This window comes from Protopterus annectens, chromosome 7.part0, assembly GCF_019279795.1.
Source record: "Protopterus annectens isolate FY-2018-M chromosome 7.part0, PAN1.0, whole genome shotgun sequence".
NCBI classification, from domain to species: Eukaryota; Metazoa; Chordata; order Ceratodontiformes; family Protopteridae; genus Protopterus; species Protopterus annectens.
This window is the reverse complement of record NC_056739.1, coordinates 1,704,658,888-1,704,680,453: the sequence shown is the minus strand read 5'-3', so window position 1 is coordinate 1,704,680,453 and position 21,566 is coordinate 1,704,658,888. Positions and strand designations below refer to the sequence as shown.

Sequence of the window (21,566 nt, the reverse complement as noted above, 5' to 3'; positions counted from 1 at the left end):
CCAAGAAGTCAGCCTCAGAATCATAATCCTTGTCTGCAGACTGAGTCCCTAGCCCTCTTAGGGGTACGAGACCAAGGAGGAGCAGGAAATGAAACCTCCTGATGAGGCTTCAATGCCATCAAGGCATTGGACAAGCCTTAAGCAAAGTCCTGCTAGTCTTTTTGTTGATCCTGTGGCATGGACACTTTTTTTTTCCTATTCTTCACAGGGACATCCGGTCTGACAAAATGCAAAGGTTCAAACTCCTGCCTAGATTCAATCAAGGTACCCAGCACCTCTTCCCATACAAGTATTTAAGGAATCCCTTTAGGGCCATTGGAAATAATCAGCCATGCCTCCCCCTCAACATCTGCAGCGAACGTTTGCAAAGCTTCTGAGAATGTATAAGAAACAGGTTCCGAACCAGCCTCTGAGAAAGTTACAGCAGAGGAAATTAAAGGGAACGTCGGCTATCCTGTCAGTTCTCACTCACCTCAACAGAAGTCCGATGGAAGATGGACAGCAGCAGACTCAAGCCTATACTTCTTGGCATTCTTCTTAAGCGGTGGCTGTACCTCGGGGCGAGCAGATTCTGTCACAGTACCTTGGGCCACAAGCTTGAGACAGTTCACAGGGTAACTGGAAAGTGAAGAAAGGCAACTACACAAAGTCTTGGGAACAAAAGCCAGACAAACAGAAGAATGTGAGTGGTCATGAGAGGCACCTATCATGGTGGCAGTCTTTATGGGGAATCTGCCTACCACTCTGACATTTCCCTTTCTTAGATGTAACTAGTAAACAATACAAGGAAAAGAAAAAATAACCCCAACAGGGTACTTATCTGAAAAATGTAGGTTCGGTAGAACCAACAAAGTGAAGGGCATTCAGTCTGTTGTATGACAATGGAGTTTGGACTGGAGGCAGTAAGTTCCTAGTTGGGAGATTATGTACTTCACCTTTATGCCCTACACTTGTGCAGTGACTATATGTCTGACATATGATGCTCTCTTGCTGATAAAGGCTTTGGTACACTGGCCTGACACTGGGCTATCCTTGGCAGGAGATCCCAGAGTTAAAAAAATACTGCAACAGTGATATGAAAAGACATTAGATCTGTACTCTTAAAATCCAACTTACTGCAAAATGCATATGTACCTTATAAAGGAGTTCAATCTGCTCTGATAAACCCTTACAATGACATCAAATATAAATGAAGTGAACACCCTCTGGACTTGCTGTTCTTTATTGGCAATGTAAGTCGCACACAAATTATTACTCTGAGCCATAAGCAATGTAACTACATTTTGCAATATCAAATCACTTCTTCTTTGCAGCTGTGGTGTCCTCAGCAGCAGCTGCCTCAGCCTTCTGTCTCTCCTCCTTCTCCTGCAGGAACTGTTGATATTCCTCTGCTGACAAACTGTAGATGAAAAAATGTAATGCATGAGAAAATGCAACACAACAAAACAAAAATCTTACAAAGTAAGTCTTTGAAATACAGTTTGTCAAATTTTCTACTTGACCATTTAAAATAGCTCCTTCTATATAACACGCGGCTTTACTATAAAAACAAAATACTACATGTGTTTTTGTGGTCAGTGTTAGCTAAAGCAATACAAAATATTAAACTGCTACATGGAAAAAAGTGGACCCTAGAAAGACACTGAGGAAAAAAAGCCAACAAGGGTAATGCAGTAAATATACTACACAAAGCCTGTAATATTTAAACAAGCTAAAAAAAAAACTTGTTGAGGCAAATATCATTTGCCTTGTTTTCTTTTACATCTTCATTTGCCTTGTTATCTCATTACTATTTTCTGAAGTTGTTTTGTCTTTTCGGCTTTTTCTGGTTAGGGGTCGCCACAGCGAAACTTCAGTCTGCTAATGATTGGCAATCGATTTTTAGTATTATCTTAATATTTTAACCTCCCTATTTCTTGCAGTTAGCAAACCTTCTAAAAGCATCAAATAGAAATACAACTGTTGTTTCACAGGGTATAAAGTCAGATAAAGAAATAACCATAATGGGAAATAACCAAGTGTGATTTAGGAAAACTGAGTGATTGTGTAGGGTAGTTAATACCAACGCATACATGCACTGTAGAAAGTATGTAAAACCATAATCAGTTATCTAACTCATGACATTTAGGAACAGATAACATCTAACAATAATCATACAGAGACTAAGGAATCTTATGCATACTAGGAACTTAGGAACAATGACAGGCAAGAGATCACAGGAACCATAAGACGCCTAGTCATATACACCTTTAAGAAGACGCACACTTCTTGCCACCCTTTACAAGTACTTAATGTTGCTCATCTTCTAAATTGAGCAGGGCTTTATAAGATAAACCTTAAGTAAATTTGCATCTACTTATCCAATCATCACAGACTAGCCTAAATTTAGATACAGTAGTAATCTGCTTGCCCTGTAGTGGTAAGTTATGACATAGGCTAGGCATACATGGAGTTTCTTACCTCATGTGGTAACCTGTTCCATGCAGCAGGAATAAATTGTGTTTTGTAGCCACTTCTTGATTTTATACTGTTTAAAGGAATTTTTAATGTCATTTTTATATCTGTGTGCTCTTGGATTAGTATAAATTCTGAAATTTAGTCATGCTCTTAGTAACTTGCCAGTGAAAACTCTGTATGTAATTATCAATTTACCTCGGAGAGCCCCATATTGTAAAGTAAATACATTTAAAATGCTTGTACCTGTTCATCTAAATATATTTCTTCACAAATGGTTTATTTTTGGTAACTTTCCTTTGGATAGAGTGTAACGTTACTAAAGGTACAACATTATAACTACAGAAAATATTGTTATATTCAATAAGAGGTTTGATACAAGTTTTGTACAGAGACCATCAAACCTTCATTTCTTGTAGTAATGTTTGGCATGATTAACCCAAGTTGTTTCATGGCCTTACTGCATACAGTACTCACATATTTATCAAAGGAATATTTACATGTAATAACTCCCAAGTCATAATACTCTTCTATTCCTTCCAATGCTAAGTTATATAATGTGACTGGAGTACAGAATAAGGGTTTATAAAAGAATAGTAATTTGCATTTGTTGAAACTAAACTGTAGTCATTATGATTTGCTCAATCTTTGATTTTTATGACTAATTTCAGCTAAAGCCTGATTGTCAGTTAATAGAATTTTACAACTGTAGGCATATATGTTGACTCAGCATTTGTTACAAGTCTGCATTAAGGGCAAAGGCTTGTTTAATCAAGATAAACCCCAGGTCTGAACCCTGTGAAACACCTGAAGTTACAGGTAACGTACAAGACTTAATGTCCTGAATGACAACAGACCGAGTTCTCACCATAAGCCAGCTGCCAATCCATCTGACTAAATAAGGATTAGTTTTGTGGGGATTAAGGCATGCATGATTGCTCCATGTGGAAGGGTACTGAACACGCTTCACAAATACAAGCACAAAATGTCATTGGACAAACCATAAACTATGATTATGGCGATGATGGCAGAACAATCAATTAGGTTTGATAAGGTAGACCTGCCACTGGAAAATTCATGTTTCCAAAATTCAGGGCCAGGTATTTCTAGAATTAATCGCTTAATGATAAACCTTTCAAAACCATTCCCCAAAGTAGGTGTTAAACTTGTAGATCTACAATTGCTGATGTCCTGTTTATTACCCATTTATATACAGAGGTAATATTGGAGAACTATCATGTTACTGGGACAGAACTCTTTTTAAACAGATTTTTAAAAATGTTATGAAGTGCAAGACTTAAGTCATGGCTTAACTGAATCAAATCTGATCCCGGAATATTGTCTGGTCCAGCAGAGCAATTAGTTCTTATTTTCTTCCAGAAATTTAAGAGAAATGTATGAGCACTCAAAACCATCCAAGTTACTTAATACAGGAAAACACCTGCAAGACTACAAATTGGGTCTCAGATGGAACACAAAGAGTGACAGTTACTGGCACCTTTGCATCCAGTGAGAAAGTACTTGTCTGATGTAAAGACAGACATAAAAGGTTTATAGTTGACCTTTGTAGGTGACTTCAAATTGTGTGCCATGACTGAACTCCCTAAAGATGGATTCCCCAAGAGAGGGCGTAAAGAGTCAGCACTTGATGTTTAGGCTATTGCCTTAAGACTTAAAACAAAAAATGTAGTGTAGTTGCATTTGGGAAAGAAGTCTAACCTTTTGATTTTCACATAAATGGAATCCTGGCTTGAGGTCGATACTGTCACTAAAAATCCAAGCACACTGACATTGAACTGTCCCCTTTGATCATCAAGTTTCAGCTGTAATACATAAATCTTTTTACACTGACCAATTATCAAAGGTACAACCCCCTAGATCCAGCCAATCATTCATTATTTTTATTTACTTATTTAACATTTATTTACTGGGAAAGTTTGACTGGGACAGAGCCCATTTTCAGTGGAGGTCCGTGGAGAAACGCTCCAGATGCACATCTTTGGAATGTGGGAGGAAACCGGAGCACCCAGAGGAAACTCATGCGAATGCAGGGAGGTGATGCCGACTCCACACAGAAGGCAACCCGGCCAAGAATCGAACCAGCGAACCACTTGCTGTGAGGCGACAAAGCTAACCGCTCCACCAGTGTGCTGCTCTATGCACCACTTGATATACATCTCTCTCCAAAACACATACCCCATTTTGAAAGTCCTCACCACTTTTAGCCAAGGATAATCAAAGGGCTTGGCTTATCTAATTACCCAGACAGGCTAAAAACATGCAGACTCCTGCATGGAGAGATCAGTCTTGACTTTGGGGCTATGAAAGCCCCTCTCTTTCTAAATCTTCTCCACCTCAGAAACACTGGGAATGTTAACAACACTCAATGTAAAGTTCTGAACTTACATCATAACATACATAAGAATTTTTGGATGGAAAGATTCATTACCCAAAGGATTCCGGGTCTAATTTATTTTATTTAATTTTTGCTACTTGCCTAGACCTATCTAAAGCATTTGACATGGTCCCACACAAACAACTTATCTCTGTCCTCAATAACCTATCCTTCTCACAATCAGTCACCAACTGGTTTCACAGTTACCTGTCTGACCGCCAACAATCCGTTGTATGGCAGAATGGCACATCTCCCCAACTACCTGTCTCCATAGGGGTTCCCCAAGGATCCATCCTTGGACCCCTACTTTTCTCTGTTTACACCAATAATCTAGCCTCTGCCACCAAACATGGCACACTCATCCAATACGCAGATGACTCAACCATCATCTACTCAGCCCAGTCCCTACCCAAACTGCAAAAAGTCACACAGGAAGCCTTTTCCTCTGTTGAAACATGGTTATCCGATGCCCAATTAATACTCAACCCAAACAAAACTAAACTACTCATCTTCCAACCCACCAAACATACTCAAAACAACTCTCACTTTATCACAACAAAAGACAACACCAGTATATACCCAACTGAACACACCAAATTGCTAGGAGTGGAAATAGACAATAAACTAAAATTTGACATTCACATATCCATGACCATAAAAAAAGTCCACAAAAAACTGGGACCATTATACAGAAATAAACAATTTCTCACCAAAGCAGCAAAGATTTCAATAGCAAATTCCCACCTTATCTCCACCCTACTTTATGCCTCTCCAGTATATACCAACCTAAGGCAATGTGATCTAAACAAGCTAGAGACCTGCTACAACAAAATCGCCAAATTCGCCACAGGGGCATCCTACCATAGTCACCACTGTCTCTCACTTGCTGAACTGGGCTGGCTTGAACTCCCTCACCTCCTTCAGTGGTATCAACTCTCACTCGCCCACAAACTAGTAAACCATCCACTAAATGTCCCATCCCTCCAGAATCTACTCCAACCCAATCGCACCACCAGACCACTAAGATCCAGCAACAAAAATCACTTGCAGATCACTAAAGCCAATAACTCTGCTGGTGAAACACTATTCTCTTGTGCCATAGCCAAATTATGGAACTCACTCCCACCCACAATTACCTCCGTACCATCATGCACCAACTTCAAAACTTTATTAAAAGCGCACCTAAAAACATGCTGGCTATGCCCTTGCAACTCCCACTCTAATATCCACCCCATCCAACTACTACCTTTCTTTCACCTCCACTAACTACCTTGATGATAGCAAGCTCAGATGTTCATAAGCCTAGTACTTATTATACAGCAGGAACTTCTCATTGTTACATTTGTTAATGCCTGTTATGTACTTCACAGATGAAGATTCTAGTTGTCTACTGATGTACTGTGTTCTTCATCTGTAAATATGTTGTAAGTAATTTCTATGTTAAATTGTTAATCACTATGTAATCCAATGTAACTACTGTCTGTTTATTTTACTATGGAGCTTTTCTCCCAGGCCTCCGCTGAAAATGGACCCACGTCCAGTCAGACACTCCCGGTCAACAAATTTAAATAAATAAATAAATAAATAAATAAATAAATAAATATTAAAAGACGGAAGAGGTGTTTCAGCGAACACCTCTTGGTCGACACGTAATGAATAAATGCACTAAAGCGTGAACGCTCAAAATGGCGGTTTCTTTCCCTGGGAAAGAAACCGCTAGCACAAACGTGCACACACACACACACACACTTTAAAACAATGTGGGGGGCTGTGCTCCCCACACTCCCCCCTAACTAAATATACCAACTCCAAGATCACACTACAGTGAGGAAAGGGGCGAACACACAGGGATGGCCAAGTGATTTCTTTCTCAGGGAAATAAATCGCTGTTTGAGCGTTCGCTCATTACGTGTCAACCAAGAGGTGTTCACTGAAATCTCTCTTTGGTCTTTTAATACAGACCCAAGGATTCCCTACCTGTGTAAAAAACTTCCCTTGCATATTAGACAAGAGTAGCACACTGGCCTCTTTTAAATTAAGTGTTAAGGACTGGGGGAGTCAAATGGGATTAGCAGCATGGTCTTTATCAAGAAAGGTCATAAATCTACTAGCTACACTTCCTAAACTGCATGGCTTAGCACTATATAGTCATGTAGACCACCTACATGACTATATAGTCATATACACTTCTTCTTTCGGCTTTTTGCAGTTAAGGGTTGCCACAGTGGATTACCTGTCCGCTAATGATTGGCAGTGGAGTCTTACGGTGTTGAGTTGCCAGCCCGATGCCCAAATTTCCCTACATACTATATATCAGAGACTAGGTTAAGTGCTTCGGCATTAAAGGTGGACAGATACAGTGATTTGTCCTCCAGACACAAAAAGGGAGAAGAACAAAACTTATTATAAAATTCTCTTGTGTAGCCGTATGGTCATTAAATTGTATTACATCTGTCAATGCAGTACCGGTCTATCACAAAGGAGAATGGGATGCTGGAGGACAGAATAAAGAAGTGTGGAAAAAGAGGAAGAGGGTAAGATTCACTAAGGATATGTATGTACCAAGGGCAAACTGGGAAATTCTGAGCTCCAGGACACAGAGGAAACGGGAGCTGATTAAGGTTTTGAGACATGAATGGTACAGCTAACTGCTGCAGTACTGTATCAGAAAGGACAGAATCCTAGACATAGTCCTAAGCAATGCAAAGCATGTCACGCATGTCCATGTTAGGAAGATCACATAAATACTGGGGAAAAGCAGATGCACAAAAGGAATACTTCATTTCACTTTTCACAAACAAAAGCAAGAGAAGAGTGCCATTCTAGGAGGGAGGCATGGCAGAAAAGGAAGAAGGGTGGACAGACATCAGTCTCAAACCATAGGTAAGTCGGAGGAGGAGAAGGAGAATAATAATAATAGAGGTTTTCTTCTGCCTGAAATTGTAGCAAGCAATTTGCACTTAAACTACTATGCAGAGAGCAATTCAACACTTCAGCCGTAAGTACAAATACAGTATCAGCATTCATTTCTGAAGATGTGAGAAAATCAATGTCAACTGCACATTCAGCACCCATTGATCATGCAGCCTGACAGCATGCACTTAGGAAAGCATCATTCACCCTACCCTAGATGCACAGCTGATCAGTATACAGATAATGTGAGAAGGAAACTGCCACCCACTGGGAAAATAAAGCACACATGGGCTCCATCATAAAGACGTCAGAAATCTGGTCAGTATGGTGGCTGATTTCATGATAAAGATCTTCATTGCAGGACTGCGGACATCAGTCCAACAAGAAATCTGGAGTAAACAATAGCAGAATATAGTGAACGAGAAGACCAATAAGGCCTTTTTTCTAGCTGCGTCTATAGAATGCACTTCAAGGATTTCACTAGCTTCTAGGACTGGGTTTACTGTACGCTATCTCAAAGTAAAATTACAAGCATCTATGTGAGAACTACAAGAGTTCAGGCTTCTGTAAATGCATTGGCTGGATTTTGATTGGTTAGCTTCTGGAGGGGCAGAACCTTATGTACTTTAAATACACAGAGGATACTTAGTTGGGCATGCTGCTGCACAGAGCATAACATTGCAAGTGGAGTTAATCCTACTGGGGAGTCTGTGCAAGAGCTTATTCTACTACAGACAAGACAACTTATTCTACATCCTTGATACAGATCATACAAATTTAACCAACTTCTCTGTTTCAGGTTAGTGTTGCAACTGTAACTGATTTTAATGTTGTCTTATTATATACAATGGATGCTGTTGTCACCTTTCCAAATTAACTTACTGACAGTACTTCATCTGGCTGGATTACTGAAAAGTACAGTTTTGTACCTACCATAAATGTAGATGTTCGAAGATCCACATTGCTGCAGTCCTAACACTTGGGTAGTCTGCTGTCCCTCGGTCGGCCCGAATATCAGAGTATAAGGCTGACGTCGGTCAGGGCGCATTTGACTGACATCAGAACGTCAGGGTACAAATGCGCATGACCGACGTCATATCCTCAGTCTTTTCTTGCCCCAGATGTCAGAAGACCCTAAAGAAAAAGGTCCAAACCCATAGGCAACAGCTAAACAATCAACCAGCCTAACACCAAGAATATGTACAATATATACAATATATACAATAAACACAATATACCTCAGATGTACAACCCAACCCACACAACCACCTCAAACTACAGAGGGGAAGGAGGGAGGGTAAATTGGACTGCAGCAATGTGGATCTTCGAACATCTACATTTATGGTAGGTACAAAACTGTACTATGTTCTTCATCTCACATTGCTGCAGTCCTAACACTTGGGTAGAATCCCAAAGCAGAGGTAAGGGAGGATGGCTAAACTATAATGAAGCAGGAGCTGCCAGAATGCCCTGCAACACAGCAGTGGCAAACCCAGCCCTGGATTTAGAGTACAATGGAAGGTGGTAATGCCTAGAGAAGGTATGCACTGAACTCCAAGTGGCTGCCTCCAAAATATCATTAGTTGCCACCCCTCAAAAAGCTGTTGAAGTGGCAGTAGCCCTAGTGGAATGAGGCCTAATCCCAGCTGGAATCTCCTTGCCATGATGGGAATAACAGAAAGCAATGCAAAATCCAATCCACTTAGAAATAGTTTGTTTTGACACGGGCTTGCCCTGAGAGCACAAAGCAAAAGAAACTAATAACTGCTGAGATTGTCTGAACCCTTTAGTTCTGTCCAAATAATATCGCAACTGCCTGTGTACATCTAAAGTGTGCAAAATCTTTTCCCCTTTATTTTGGGGATTTGCATAAAAAGTAGGCAACTGAATAATTTGGTTTAAAGCCACACTAGAAACCACTTTAGGCATAAAGGAAGGATTAGTACGTAAAGATACCCTGTCCTTATGAAAAATTAAGAAAGGCTCAACTGCCATAAGGGCCTGCAATTCAGAAACCCTTCTTGCAGAGGTAATGGCCAACAAAAAAGCAGTCTTCCATGACAAATATTTCAACTCAGCAGTCGCTGCAGGTTCAAAAGGTTGTAGAGTGAGTTTCTCCAACACAAAATTGAGATCCCAAGCAGGAGTAGGAGCTCTTCGTGGGGTCTTAAATTCTTTGCCCCTCTAAGAAATTGCTTGAACAAAGGATGAGAAAACAATGGTGGGTCACAGTCATAGTGAGCTGAAATTGCTGCAGCATGAATCTTAATAGAAGAGAAGGACAAACCTTTGTCCAATAACTCAGTAAGATATTGAAGAGCCACACTTAAATTAGGCTCAGAAACATCCAAATCCTTAGCTGCACTCCAAAACAAAAATCTCTTCCATTTATCTGCGTACACTTTCCTTGTACTAGGCCTTCTAGCTTCCAAAATCACATTCAAAACTTGTTGTGGAAGTTGAGACCCTCTATGGTTTAAAACAGAATATGCCATGCTGTTAGGTGAAGAGAGTGAAGTTTGACATTGAGCAAATGGCTGTCCTCCTGGGACAACAGATGTGGAATCAAAGGCAAAGGCCATGGAGGCTTCCGTACTAGACTTCTCAGTAGTGGGTACCAGTGCTGCGAGGCCAATCTGGTGCTATCAAAATCATCCTTGGCTTGTCCTGTCTGACCTTCAGAAGTACCTTTGAGAGGAGAGGCAGAGGTGGAAAGGCATACACATGAAGATTTGTCCAACTGAAAGAAAGAGCATCCACTTTCCAAGCTGTGGGATGATACCGCTTTGTGCAAAACTTTGGCAGCTGGTGGTTTAGTGGAGAAGCGAACAGATCAATGTCTGGAGTTCCCCAGGACACTGTCAATTTCTGAAATACATGAAGACCCAGTTTCCACTCGTGGGGATCCATGATTTGTCTGCTTAATACATCTGCTAAGGAGTTCTGTGCTCCTGGCAGAAACCTTGCCTGAAGATTGAGCTGTAAACTGAGAGCAGTCTCCCACAAAATCATCGCTTGCCTGCATAGAGGATAAGAATGCGTTCCCCCTTGCTTGTTGATGTACCACATGACAGTTGTGTTGTCTGTTAGAATCAACACCTGCCCTGGAAGAAGTAATTCCTTGAAAGCTATTAATGCAAACTGGACTGCTAACATCTCCTTCATGTTGATATGCAGATGTTGTAGTCTGGCAGGCCACTTGTCTTGTATCCACTTTCCATTCAGATGAGCTCCCCAAGCTTTGTCTGAGGCATCTGTCGTTAAAATCTGACTCGCCTCTGGCGGGTCACAGAGAGTCCCTTGTTTAGGTGACATTCCTGAGCCCACCACAAAAATTCCTTTTGAATGCAAGGTATTATTTGAATGACAGTGTCCAGATCCTGGCAGTGCTGTGTCCATACATTTTTGAGATACCATTGTAGCTTCCTCATATGCAGTTTGGCATTGGGAAGCACCAGAATACAAGATGCCATGAACCCTAAGGCTTGAAGGACTGTCCTTGCAGTCAACCCGGACTGATGAGATAGTTGATGGAAGTAAAGGGAAAGACTCTTTTGTTTGTCCGGGGTTAAAAGGCCATCTGGGATGCTGTATTCAGTCTCACACCCAGAAAGCACATGTCCTGAGAGGGTACTAGACTGGACTTTATTTCGTTCACAGAATACCCTAGGCATCTTAGCACTGCTATCACATATTCCAAATGATGAAGAAGCTCTTCCCTTTCTTGAGCCAGAATCAGGCAGTCGTCCAAATAAGGATAGATTTGTATTCCTTTTAGCCTGAAGAAAGCTATCACTGGAGCCAGAACTTTCGTGAACACTCTGGGCGCAGTAGATAAGCCAAAGGGCAATGCAGAGAACTGATAGTGAGAATTCCCAGCTCAGCAGATACTTCCTGCAACTTAGTCTGATAGGAACATGTAGGTAAGCCTCCTTGAGATCCAAAGTTACCATCCAATGATCTTTGCCCAGCAGAGGTAAAAGCTGCTGCAACGTCAACATTTTGAACTTGGGAATGTCCAGATAAGTGTTGAGGATGGATAAATCCAAAATTGGTCTCCACGTGTTCCCCTTCTTTGGTACTAGGAACAGGCGAGAATAAAATCCTAGGCCCCTTTCTGGCATGGGAACTGGCTGTATGGCCCCTATTTGGAGTAACAGTGTAATTTGCTTGTGAGCCTCCATCCTTTGTGGAGGAGGAATGTCTGGCATGCCTTTGAAAGGAGGCAAGGTATGGAAATAAAACCTGTAACCGTGATGTATGATATCCAGTACCCATTTGTCTTGGGTAATCAAACTCCAATTTTCTTTGAAAAGTGCCAGCCTTCCTCCCAAAGGTGCCGCCAGGCGAGAAGGCTCTGGCAGCTGAAAAGGTAGGTCATTGGGTCTGTTTACGAAAGGACTGACCCTGCCCTCACTTTCGAAGACTGTGCAGGAGAACTCCCTGTTCTAGGCCTAAAGAGCCCTGACCTCTGCCCCTGCCACGTCTAGATCTACCCCTAGACTGGGAATCATAAGAAGGATCGTCCACCCCTTAGTAGGCCAATTTCTACTAAACTTTGGAGGCTGAACCTGCAAAAACTTTAACAGTCTGCATAGACTTAGCCTTGTCTTCCATTTTCTTTAAAACTGCCTCAACAGGAGAACCAAACAAGACATCAGATTGCAAAGGGCATCCAAAATCCTAGTTTTAACATGGTCAGATAAATTTTGATCCCTCAGCCAGGCATGCCTGCGAAGAACTGACCCAGTGGCAGCCACCCTAGAGGAGGCCTGTACAGCATCAAAACCACATTGCAAAGAATGCTTACCCACCTGTTCAGAAACATGCACTAAATCCTGTAACTCTTTACAATCAATACCTTCCGCCAGAGCATCAACCTTAGATTTCAACTGTGAAAGCAGATAATTTTGATATTTTAACATATGAAACTGGCAATTCAAAGCTCTCATGGCTAGGGTGGAAGAAGTATAAACTTTCTTTCCCCATCTATCCAAGGCCCTGGCCTCTTTATCTGCAGGAACCGGATTCTTGACAACAGAAGCCTTAACACCCTTGGGCCCCTGGCTAACAGTCTCTGGGTCTGCCCTAGGACTCTTAAAAGATACTTATGAGCTTCAGGCACCCTGTAATACCTATCTGGTTTAACAGGAGCAGGAGGCAAGGAATCAGGATTAAGAGAAGCCTCTGCAAACACATCTTCCACCACAGTCAAAACAGGAGGTATAGCCAAAGGCCTATGCTGGGGTAAAACAAAAATTCCTAAGCCTTTTCCTAGAGTCAGAGAAGTCCTGACCCTCCCATTTAAAGTGCTCTCTCATGGGTGAAGGGTCTCTGAAAAAGAAAAATCCTCAGGAGGAGAAGCAGAAGGAGTAGAATCATCAACATCAGAATCAGAATAATGAGAATACTCCTGCAAATCTTCAACCGAAGACTCAGACACATCTGAAGCCTGCTCATAATCCCCAACACTGGCTCCATCCTAGGCCTCTTATCAGGAGGGCATAGAGCCTCTAATTAAAGTAATTAAATCTTCTGCCATTTTAAGCATGTGCTTCTTGGGCTCTGCACCTGAAGAACTAGGAGTGACACCCACTGCAGTTAAACTAGACCTGCCTCTTGGAGATGCCTTGGAAGCAGAAGAGGGCCTAGACACCTTAGGAAGGGAGGGAGTAAAGTAACCTGAGAAGCCCCTGTAGCCTGACTTGCCTCCTGTGAGGCCACATCCTGTAAAAGCAGAGTTTCTCCCTGGGACTCCAGAGAGGCCTCCGTCGGAACCACGGTTCCACTGGCGCCTCTAAAGAACCGGCGTCCGGTTCGGGACGACTCCTCTAACCTAGGTTTAACAGCCTTGTCCTTGCGCTTCTTTGAGGAAGCCGGCGTCGGAGCATCCGGCGGCATTTTGTAATTGCACCGCTTCCCAAAGACCAACCTGGCACAATCCAACCTCCGCTTTATAGTGCGTTTATTGAACCTAGCACAAAGCGGCACCCAACAACGTCGTGCTCAGGTCCCAAACAAGGTATACACAAATTATGGTAATCCCTATGCGGTATCTGTTTCCCACAAGAAATAAAGTTATTCACTTTTTCTGACATCCGGTAAACCACTGAGGCAAGAAAAACAAAATATTCCCCAACGGGTACTTAACCAACTCTGACTTCGGTCTGAAACTCTGAATTCGAAAAATTTCAGAACGCCGAACGGCACTTGCAACACTGCTTCTGCATCGGACCATGCGGCAAAAAAGACTGAGGATATGACGTCGGTCATGCGCATTTGTACCCTGACGTTCTGATGTCAGTCAAATGCGCCCTGACCGACGTCAGCCTTATACTCTGATATTCGGGCCGACCGAGGGACAGCGGACTACCCAAGTGTTAGGACTGCAGCAATGTGAGATGAAGAACATCTAATGCTGCTGTTCTGCAGATTGTAGTGTTATTGTATTTAAATGATACTGTACTGTGGTGGCATGTTGCTGTTGTACTGTTGTTCACTACTGGCCGTATCTGAGGGAATACTGCACTGCTGTTAATACTAGTTTTAGGTAACATGATACCACTGCAAATTACTGATAATGAGTAGATACAAACCAAACTGACTTATTACTTCAGTTAAGGATTTCACAACATGATCACTGTGCATTAATGTTTGTTACTGACTACTGCCCTGTTACAGCATTTAAAGCTACTGTTTGTATAGCACTACAGACTGCTGCATTTGACTATCTAATATTCCTTGACTAACTCTGCTAATTCTTCTGCTATTACTGTACTGTAACTATTTGCTTTACTGTTCTTGCATCTGGAACTATTCATTCGGACTCTCCGCAGCTACTTATTGCTCTACATACTGCACCTGGATCTGTTGGGTTAGATTATCTGTTAATCCTTGTCACTATTAGTTAGGTAGGCATAAAATTAACCTAGCACCTCAGCTACTGGTTGTACTTTGTCACTTGATCACTGCTGTCCCAACACAGCTTCATGTACTGACTGTTCCACTGCTATGGAAACCTGAAGCTATTGCTCTCAGTTGCTTCACATGAAAAAAAGAAGTTATGTATTCACCATAACGTTCCATCTGAGTAGTTATACTTCATTTTTCTGCAAACTGTGGGTATTCGGATCCGAGCCGGCAACTTTTCAAGCATCTGCTAAGCTCCTCCCCCTTACCCATAACCCATCACCATCTCCTACCTTCCCTCAGATTGAGTTTGCCACTATTCAATCAATCAGCAACTCAATTTTATCACAAACCTTGAACAGGTTTGGGGGAAGGATGGCGGGACAGTTGCAGAAAAATGAAGTACAACTACTCAGATGGAACGTTATGGTGAGTACATAACTTCTTTATCTGAAGTAGTTAACTTCATTTTATCTGCAACCTGTGGGACAGAGTCCCCAGCTACTCAAACTCCTGGGAGGCCTTCATGGAAGGATATTCCTGAGCACCGCAGAGCCGAAGGATGCTCTCCCTCTGGAGACCAAATCCAACTTATAATGAGAAATGAAGGTATGTGACCTTGCCCAAGTTGCTGCTGCACAGATCTCATCCAGTGAAACCCTAGACCAAAAAGCAGCAGAAGTCGCCATAGATCTGGTAGAATGAACTTTAACAGGACCAGGCGGGGACAGACCTTTGTCTTTATAAATTTGCAAAATACATTGTGTAATCCATCTAGCTAAGGAAACCTTGGAGATGGCTTTGCCCAGAAAGGGTTTAGAGAAGGACACGAATAACTGGTCAGACTTACAAAAGGGCTTTGTTCTGTGTAAATAAAAATGAATCAGTCTATGAACATCTAGCAAATGCAGCTTATATTCACCCTTGTTCTGAAAATTTGGAAAGAAAACAGGCAGGTTAATAGTCTGGTTAATGTTTGATTCAGAAGCTACTTTTGGTAAGAAAGAAGGGTTCGTGCGGAGCGAGACCCTGTCCTTATGGAAGATCAAGTAAGGGGGCACGGCAGACAAAGCTTGAATCTCAAAAACCCTCCTAGCCGACGTAATGGCCACTAGGAAGGATGTCTTCCAGGATAAGAACTTCAAATCTACTGATGCTGCAGGTTTAAAGGGAGGAGCAACTAACGCCTGCAGAACCAGGGTAAGGTCCCAAGGAGGTAAGGTCCCAAGGAGGAACAGAGTCCTTAATCGGGGGGCGTAAAAGAAAGGTGCCTTTAAGAAAATCCTTACACAGTCTCGAAGAGGCCAGAGCATTCATGTTTTCACCAACATAGAAATTCGAGATAGCTGCTAGTTGCACTTTCACCGTGGAGGAACTATCCCCTTGTTGGAAAATATTGGCTAAAAATCCAACACTGCAGGAACAGGGACTGTAACGGGATCTACATTCCTCTGAGAAGCCCAAATAGAGAATTGTTTCCATTTACTGCGGTAAATCTTCCTAGTGGAGGCCTTATGGGACACCACCAGAATAGTTTTTACTGAAGATGAAAGACCGGGAGTCCTGGCAATCAAGGGAACTGGAGCAACCAAGCAGCCAGCTTGAGGCTGTCCAGGTTGGGCAGACAAGTGCCCGAGGGATGAGAGATGAGATCCAGGCAAGGATCCAGAATCCAAGGAGGAGCTAGAATATGAGACCAGAGGAAGGGGAACCACACCTGACGAGGCCGGAACGGGGCAATGAGGATCACTTTGTACCCCAGTCGGCAAGCTTTCTGAAGAAACTTCAGAATGAGAGGTAAAAAGAAGTTATGTACTCACCATAACGTTCCATCTGAGTAGATACTTCATTTGTCTGCAACCTGTGGGTAGTCTGATCCGACTTCGGATCCGAACCGGCAGCTTTCCAAGCTTCAAGATCCGAGCTCCTTGCTCCTCCCCCCTACCCATAATCCCTTACTACCAACCACATTACCTCAGATCGGTTATTTTGCCCTATAAGCTAAAGACGGAGAAGAAATTCTCCAAAGAACAACAGATTACCGAGGTTCGGGGATGGCGGGGGGGGGTCGGTTGCAGACAAATGAAGTATCTACTCTGATGGAACGTTATGGTGAGTACATAACTTCTTTATCTGAAGTAGTTACTTCATTTGATCTGCAACCTGTGGGACAGAGTCCCCAGCTTACCTAAAGGCCCTGGGTGGTCCCTAAGGAAGGATATTCTGAAGCACCGCGGAGCCAAAGGAAGCCCTACTTCTGGAGATCATGTCCAGCTTGTAATGAGAAATGAACGTGTGGGAAGAAGACCAGGTAGCTGCTGAACAAATATCATCTACTGGAACTCTAGACCAAAAAGCTGTTGAGGTAGCCACAGATCTAGTAGAATGCTTGACGGCAATCGGAGCTGGCTTCCCAGCTGAAATGTATGCTTGTCTAATACATTGAGAGATCCAATTTGCCACTGTCACCTTAGAAATCAGTTTGCCCATAGCTGACTTAGCATAAGAAACAAACAACTGGTCTGACTTGCAAAAATCTTTAGTCCTATGCAAGTAAAAACGTAGTTGTCTGTGCACATCCAATTTGTGCAATATGTATTCACCTTTGTTTTGGAAACTCGGGAAGAAAACAGGGAGATTAATAGACTGATTAATATTAGTCTCTGTGGCTACCTTGGGTAGAAAAGAAGGATTAGTCCTGAGGGCCACCCTATCTTTGTGAAAAATAAGGTATGGATACTTAACGCACAAAGCTTGCAACCCGCTTGGCTGAGGTAATAGCAACCAAGAAGGCCGTTTTCCAAGATAAGAATTTTAAAGGTACTGAGGCCGCCGGTTCGAAAGGTGGTCCTGTTAATGTTTGTAAGACCAAGGTAAGATCCCATGGAGGAATAGCCGGCTTAATGGGAAGCTTTAAGAGAAACATGCCTTTTAAGAAGGTTTTGCATATCTTTGCTGATGCCAAAGAATTTATGCCATCCCCCATATGATAATGGGAGATGGCTCCAAGTTGGACTTTAATGGTGGACGCACTAGCTCCCTGCCTAAAAAGGAGGGATAGGAAGTCCAGGATAGTGGGAATAGGAGCAGTAAAGGGATCTAAGTCCTTATCCTTTGCCCAGATGGAAAAGCATTTCCATTTACTGTTGTAGAGCTTTCTGGTGGATGGCTTACGAGCTGCCACCAGAATGGCCTTAACCGGGGACGAGATACCGGGAGTCCTTGCCATTAACGGAACTGGATCAACCAGGCCGTGAGCTTGAGGTTGACCAGGTTCGGAGTGTGGCATCTCGTCGGATGCGAGATTAGGTCTGGTCTGGGATCCAGAACCCATGGGGGGGCCACACTGTGAGACTGCAGAAAGGGGAACCAGACTTGTCGAGGCCAGAATGGGGCAATGAGAATCACTTTGCTCCCCAACAGACAGGCTTTCTGGATGAATTTCATCATCAGAGGAAGGGGAGGATACGCATAAAGGAGACCGGGCGGCCAAGCATGAACCAGAGTGTCCCTGGGGGGATTCCCCTCTGGGGGTAACTATCGCGAAGTAATTGCTGCATTTTGAGTTTAGGGGAGAGGCAAAAAGATCGCAGCGAGGTTGACCCCATTTGAGGAATATCTGCTTCGCGACAGAGGAATTCAGAGACCACTCGTAAGGGCTGAGAAACACCCGACTTAAGCTGTCTGCTAACATGTTGGACTGCCCCGGAATGTGCGTTGCTATCAGAAAGTGGTTGGTGGAAATAGCCCATTCCCACACTCTCATGGCTTCTCGACACAGGGGGTAAGACCTGGTCCCTCCCTGTTTGTTTATATACCAGACAACGGACATGTTGTCTGTCTGGATTGCAATAGTCCCCAGAGGTATAAGGTGATGGAGAGCCTGCAACGCCAACAGCACTGCCCTCATCTCTAGGACGCAGATATGCAATGCAGTCTCTAGAGAAGTCCACGTGCCTTGGACGGACTTGCCTGCGCAATGCCCACCCCACCCGAGGCAGGAAGCTTCCGTGGTCAACGTGGCTTTGACTGGGGGAATCACAAAGGGTCTCCCTTCTTTGAGTTCTCGAGTCTGTAACCACCAAAGTAGGGAGTCCCTGCATGCCCTGCTCAGAGGAATCGGCATGTCCAAGGGATGGACCGATAGTGACCATTGGACCTGGTGAGTCCATTGTAACACTCTCATTCGCAGACGGGCATGGAGAGAGAGGCCGATCGCTGCCGACATAGACCCTAACGCCCTCAGGACTAATTCTGCTGGAGGAGCGCGGCTCCAAAGAATGTCCAAGACTTGGCAAGACAAACTGTTCAGTCTGACCGATGTCAGAACCACTCTGGAGATTCGAGTATCCAACCTGGCCCCTATGAATTCTAGGGCTTGAGTGGGGCACAGGCAGGATTTCTTTAGATTCACTGAAATGCCCAAATGACCAAACAGAGATAGGGCGTAATCTCTCGCCGTAACCAGAAGATGCTTGTTGGGGGCGGTGAGGAGCCAGTCGTCCAGGTAAGGGAATACCTGAATGCCCTGGAGTCTCAGGTGGGCTGCAACCACTGCCATGACTTTGGTAAACACTCTGGGGGCTGAGGTTAGGCCAAATGGAAGAACCATGAACTGATAATGACTGGCTCCTAGCCGGAAGCGGAGGAACCTCCTGGATCGTCTGTCCATTAGTATATGGTAGTACGCATCTTTGAGGTCCAACGAGCACATCCAGTCATTCTCCTGCAGAAGGGGGAGAATAGATTGGAGGGTGACCATCCGGAACTTTTCCTTGGGTATGAACAGGTTCAGGGAGGAGAGGTCTAGGATGGGTCTGAGGTCCCCTGTTTTCTTTGGCACCAAGAAGAATCTGGAGTAATAACCCAATCCGGATTGATCTGGGGGGACGGGCTGGATGGCTCTTTTTCTTAGCAACTCTGAAATTTCTTGAGTTGCAGACTCCCTTTGATGGGGTGGAACATCGGGGAGATGTTTGGGTTTGGGAGGGGGGTGCGAGAACGGTATCGTGTAACCTCTGGATATTATCCGGAGCACCCATCGATCGTTTGTAATGGACTCCCAATTTGACAGGTGCTCCGATAATCGCCCCCCGACTGCCTCCAGAGAGGAACAGTCGGGCAAACCCTCAGGGCTGTTGCGCGGGTCCCTCCGAGAAAGGTTCTCTAGACCCGGAGTTACGCGGGCCCCATCTGCCTCTGGGCCGGCATCCACCTTGTCCTCCTCTGCCTCTAGAGGATGAGTTGTCCGCAGCGGGACGGGAATGCTGAGATTTACAGAACCACAGCTTCTTTTGCCCCTCTGATTCCTGGAGAAGGATCTTTGGGGGTTAGAGAAGCGGACTCCGACGGCCGACAGCGTCTTCCCATCTTTTTCGCTTTGGACAAGCGTGTTGCGAACTGATGAGCCAAATAAGGCTGAACCATCGTAAGGGGTGTTCGCGAAGGACGCCTTGAAGGGATCCGTGAAGTCGCAAAGGCGGAGCCAGGAGTGCCGTCGCAAGACTACTCCCGCTCCGCTAGCTCTAGCGGCTCCTTCCGTGGCAAGGGAAAGAAGCCGCATAGATGTATTTGATATGGACTTTAGAGTGGCCATTCGAGTCTCAAAAACCTTTTTGTCTGGGACCGAGATGGACTCCGGAGGGGCTGCAGCGTATTCTTTAATTAAGTCACGCTGTAGCCTGATGGTGTGTGCCATGTAGTTCAGCGACCTTATGGCAAAGGTCGCTGAAGCAAACATCCGCTTCCCAATACTGTCCAAAGCCCGGGACTCCTTGTCCGGCGGATGGACCGAAGAACTTTCTTGGGCAAGTTCTTTCTTAGTGGGCACCACCACCAACATAGCATCAACCAGCGCGCCTTTGGACCAAGAAGGTCTATCAGAAGGAGGGCTGAGGACCTTATCTGGGTGTCTAGGGATAGGCTCCATGGTGTCGGGCTCCTTCCAAGCCCTGGTGGTAATTAAGTCCACCAAGGGGTTGGCTGGGGGGGACACCCAGGAGGTAGATAGGCCTGCCTCAAAGGCCTCCAGAAATACGGACTCGTCCAGGGAGGGCTTTTGGGCAGACCACCCCCCTCTTATACGCAACATTTCCATGATGTCTCCAAATGAGACATCTTCGGGGGGGGTGACCTTGGGGAACACTCCGTATCATCCAAATCCGTATCCGTGGTAATAGACTCTGGGGAGTCCAGGTGCCTCCTTTTGCACTGGTGCTTCCGAGGCACCTCTTCAGCGGGGCTGTCCGAAGAGGGCTCATCCACCGGGTGGTGTTCCTCCCTAGGAACTAACTGGAGGCTTTGGGCAGGCTGTCCAGATGGATGGATGATCGAAGACAGACCCTGATACAGTGGGGGCAGGGGTGGATCCGAAAACCCGGTCGGGGACCTGGATGACCTCGACAGTACCCTCTGCATCACCTCAAAAGCAGAGGGAGATTCACTGTCACCAGCCTGAGAAAGCAACCTCCAAGGCTCAGAGGATAGGATCGGGGTCGGAGCCGAAGCAATCGGACCCGAGGTAGTGGTGTGCTCCGCTCCAATCGGCACCGAAGACACAACCACCCCCTCGGATCCGATGCTTAACCCTCGGCCCTGAGAGCTTGGATCCGACAAGCTCGAAGGTATAGTCGGCGAAGACACTATCCCTGTCGGCGCTGACGTATCCCCGGATCCGAAAGGGCCTGGATCCGACAACTCAGAGACCCGAAAACGGGTCAGAGAAGGAGCGATCGGGGCAAAAATGGGGGCTGCACTCCCTCCCAAGGGGGGGGGGAGGCAAGAGCATCCCCATCTGCATCTGGGTCTGTAAAAATCTTCGCATCATCCGATCCATGTCCGCTTCGGAGATGCTTCTAGTAGACCGCGAGGAGGTAGTCGAGGCAGGCTGGGAGGG

At 44.5% G+C, this 21,566-nt stretch overlaps 1 protein-coding gene across 3 annotated transcripts in view; it reads right to left on the bottom strand.

Annotated features, from left to right (window-relative positions):
- Positions 1-1,206: 1,206 nt before the first annotated feature.
- MRPL11 (mitochondrial ribosomal protein L11) overlaps positions 1,207-21,566 on the bottom strand; it is a 206,243-nt gene continuing 185,883 nt past the window's right edge. For all 3 annotated transcript variants that reach the window (XM_044078222.1, XM_044078221.1, XM_044078223.1), the window contains exon 6: positions 1,207-1,399. In XM_044078222.1, coding sequence (XP_043934157.1) covers positions 1,297-1,399 — 103 coding nt within the window. In that variant the 3' untranslated portion in view covers positions 1,207-1,296. The remainder of the gene's footprint in view (positions 1,400-21,566) is intronic.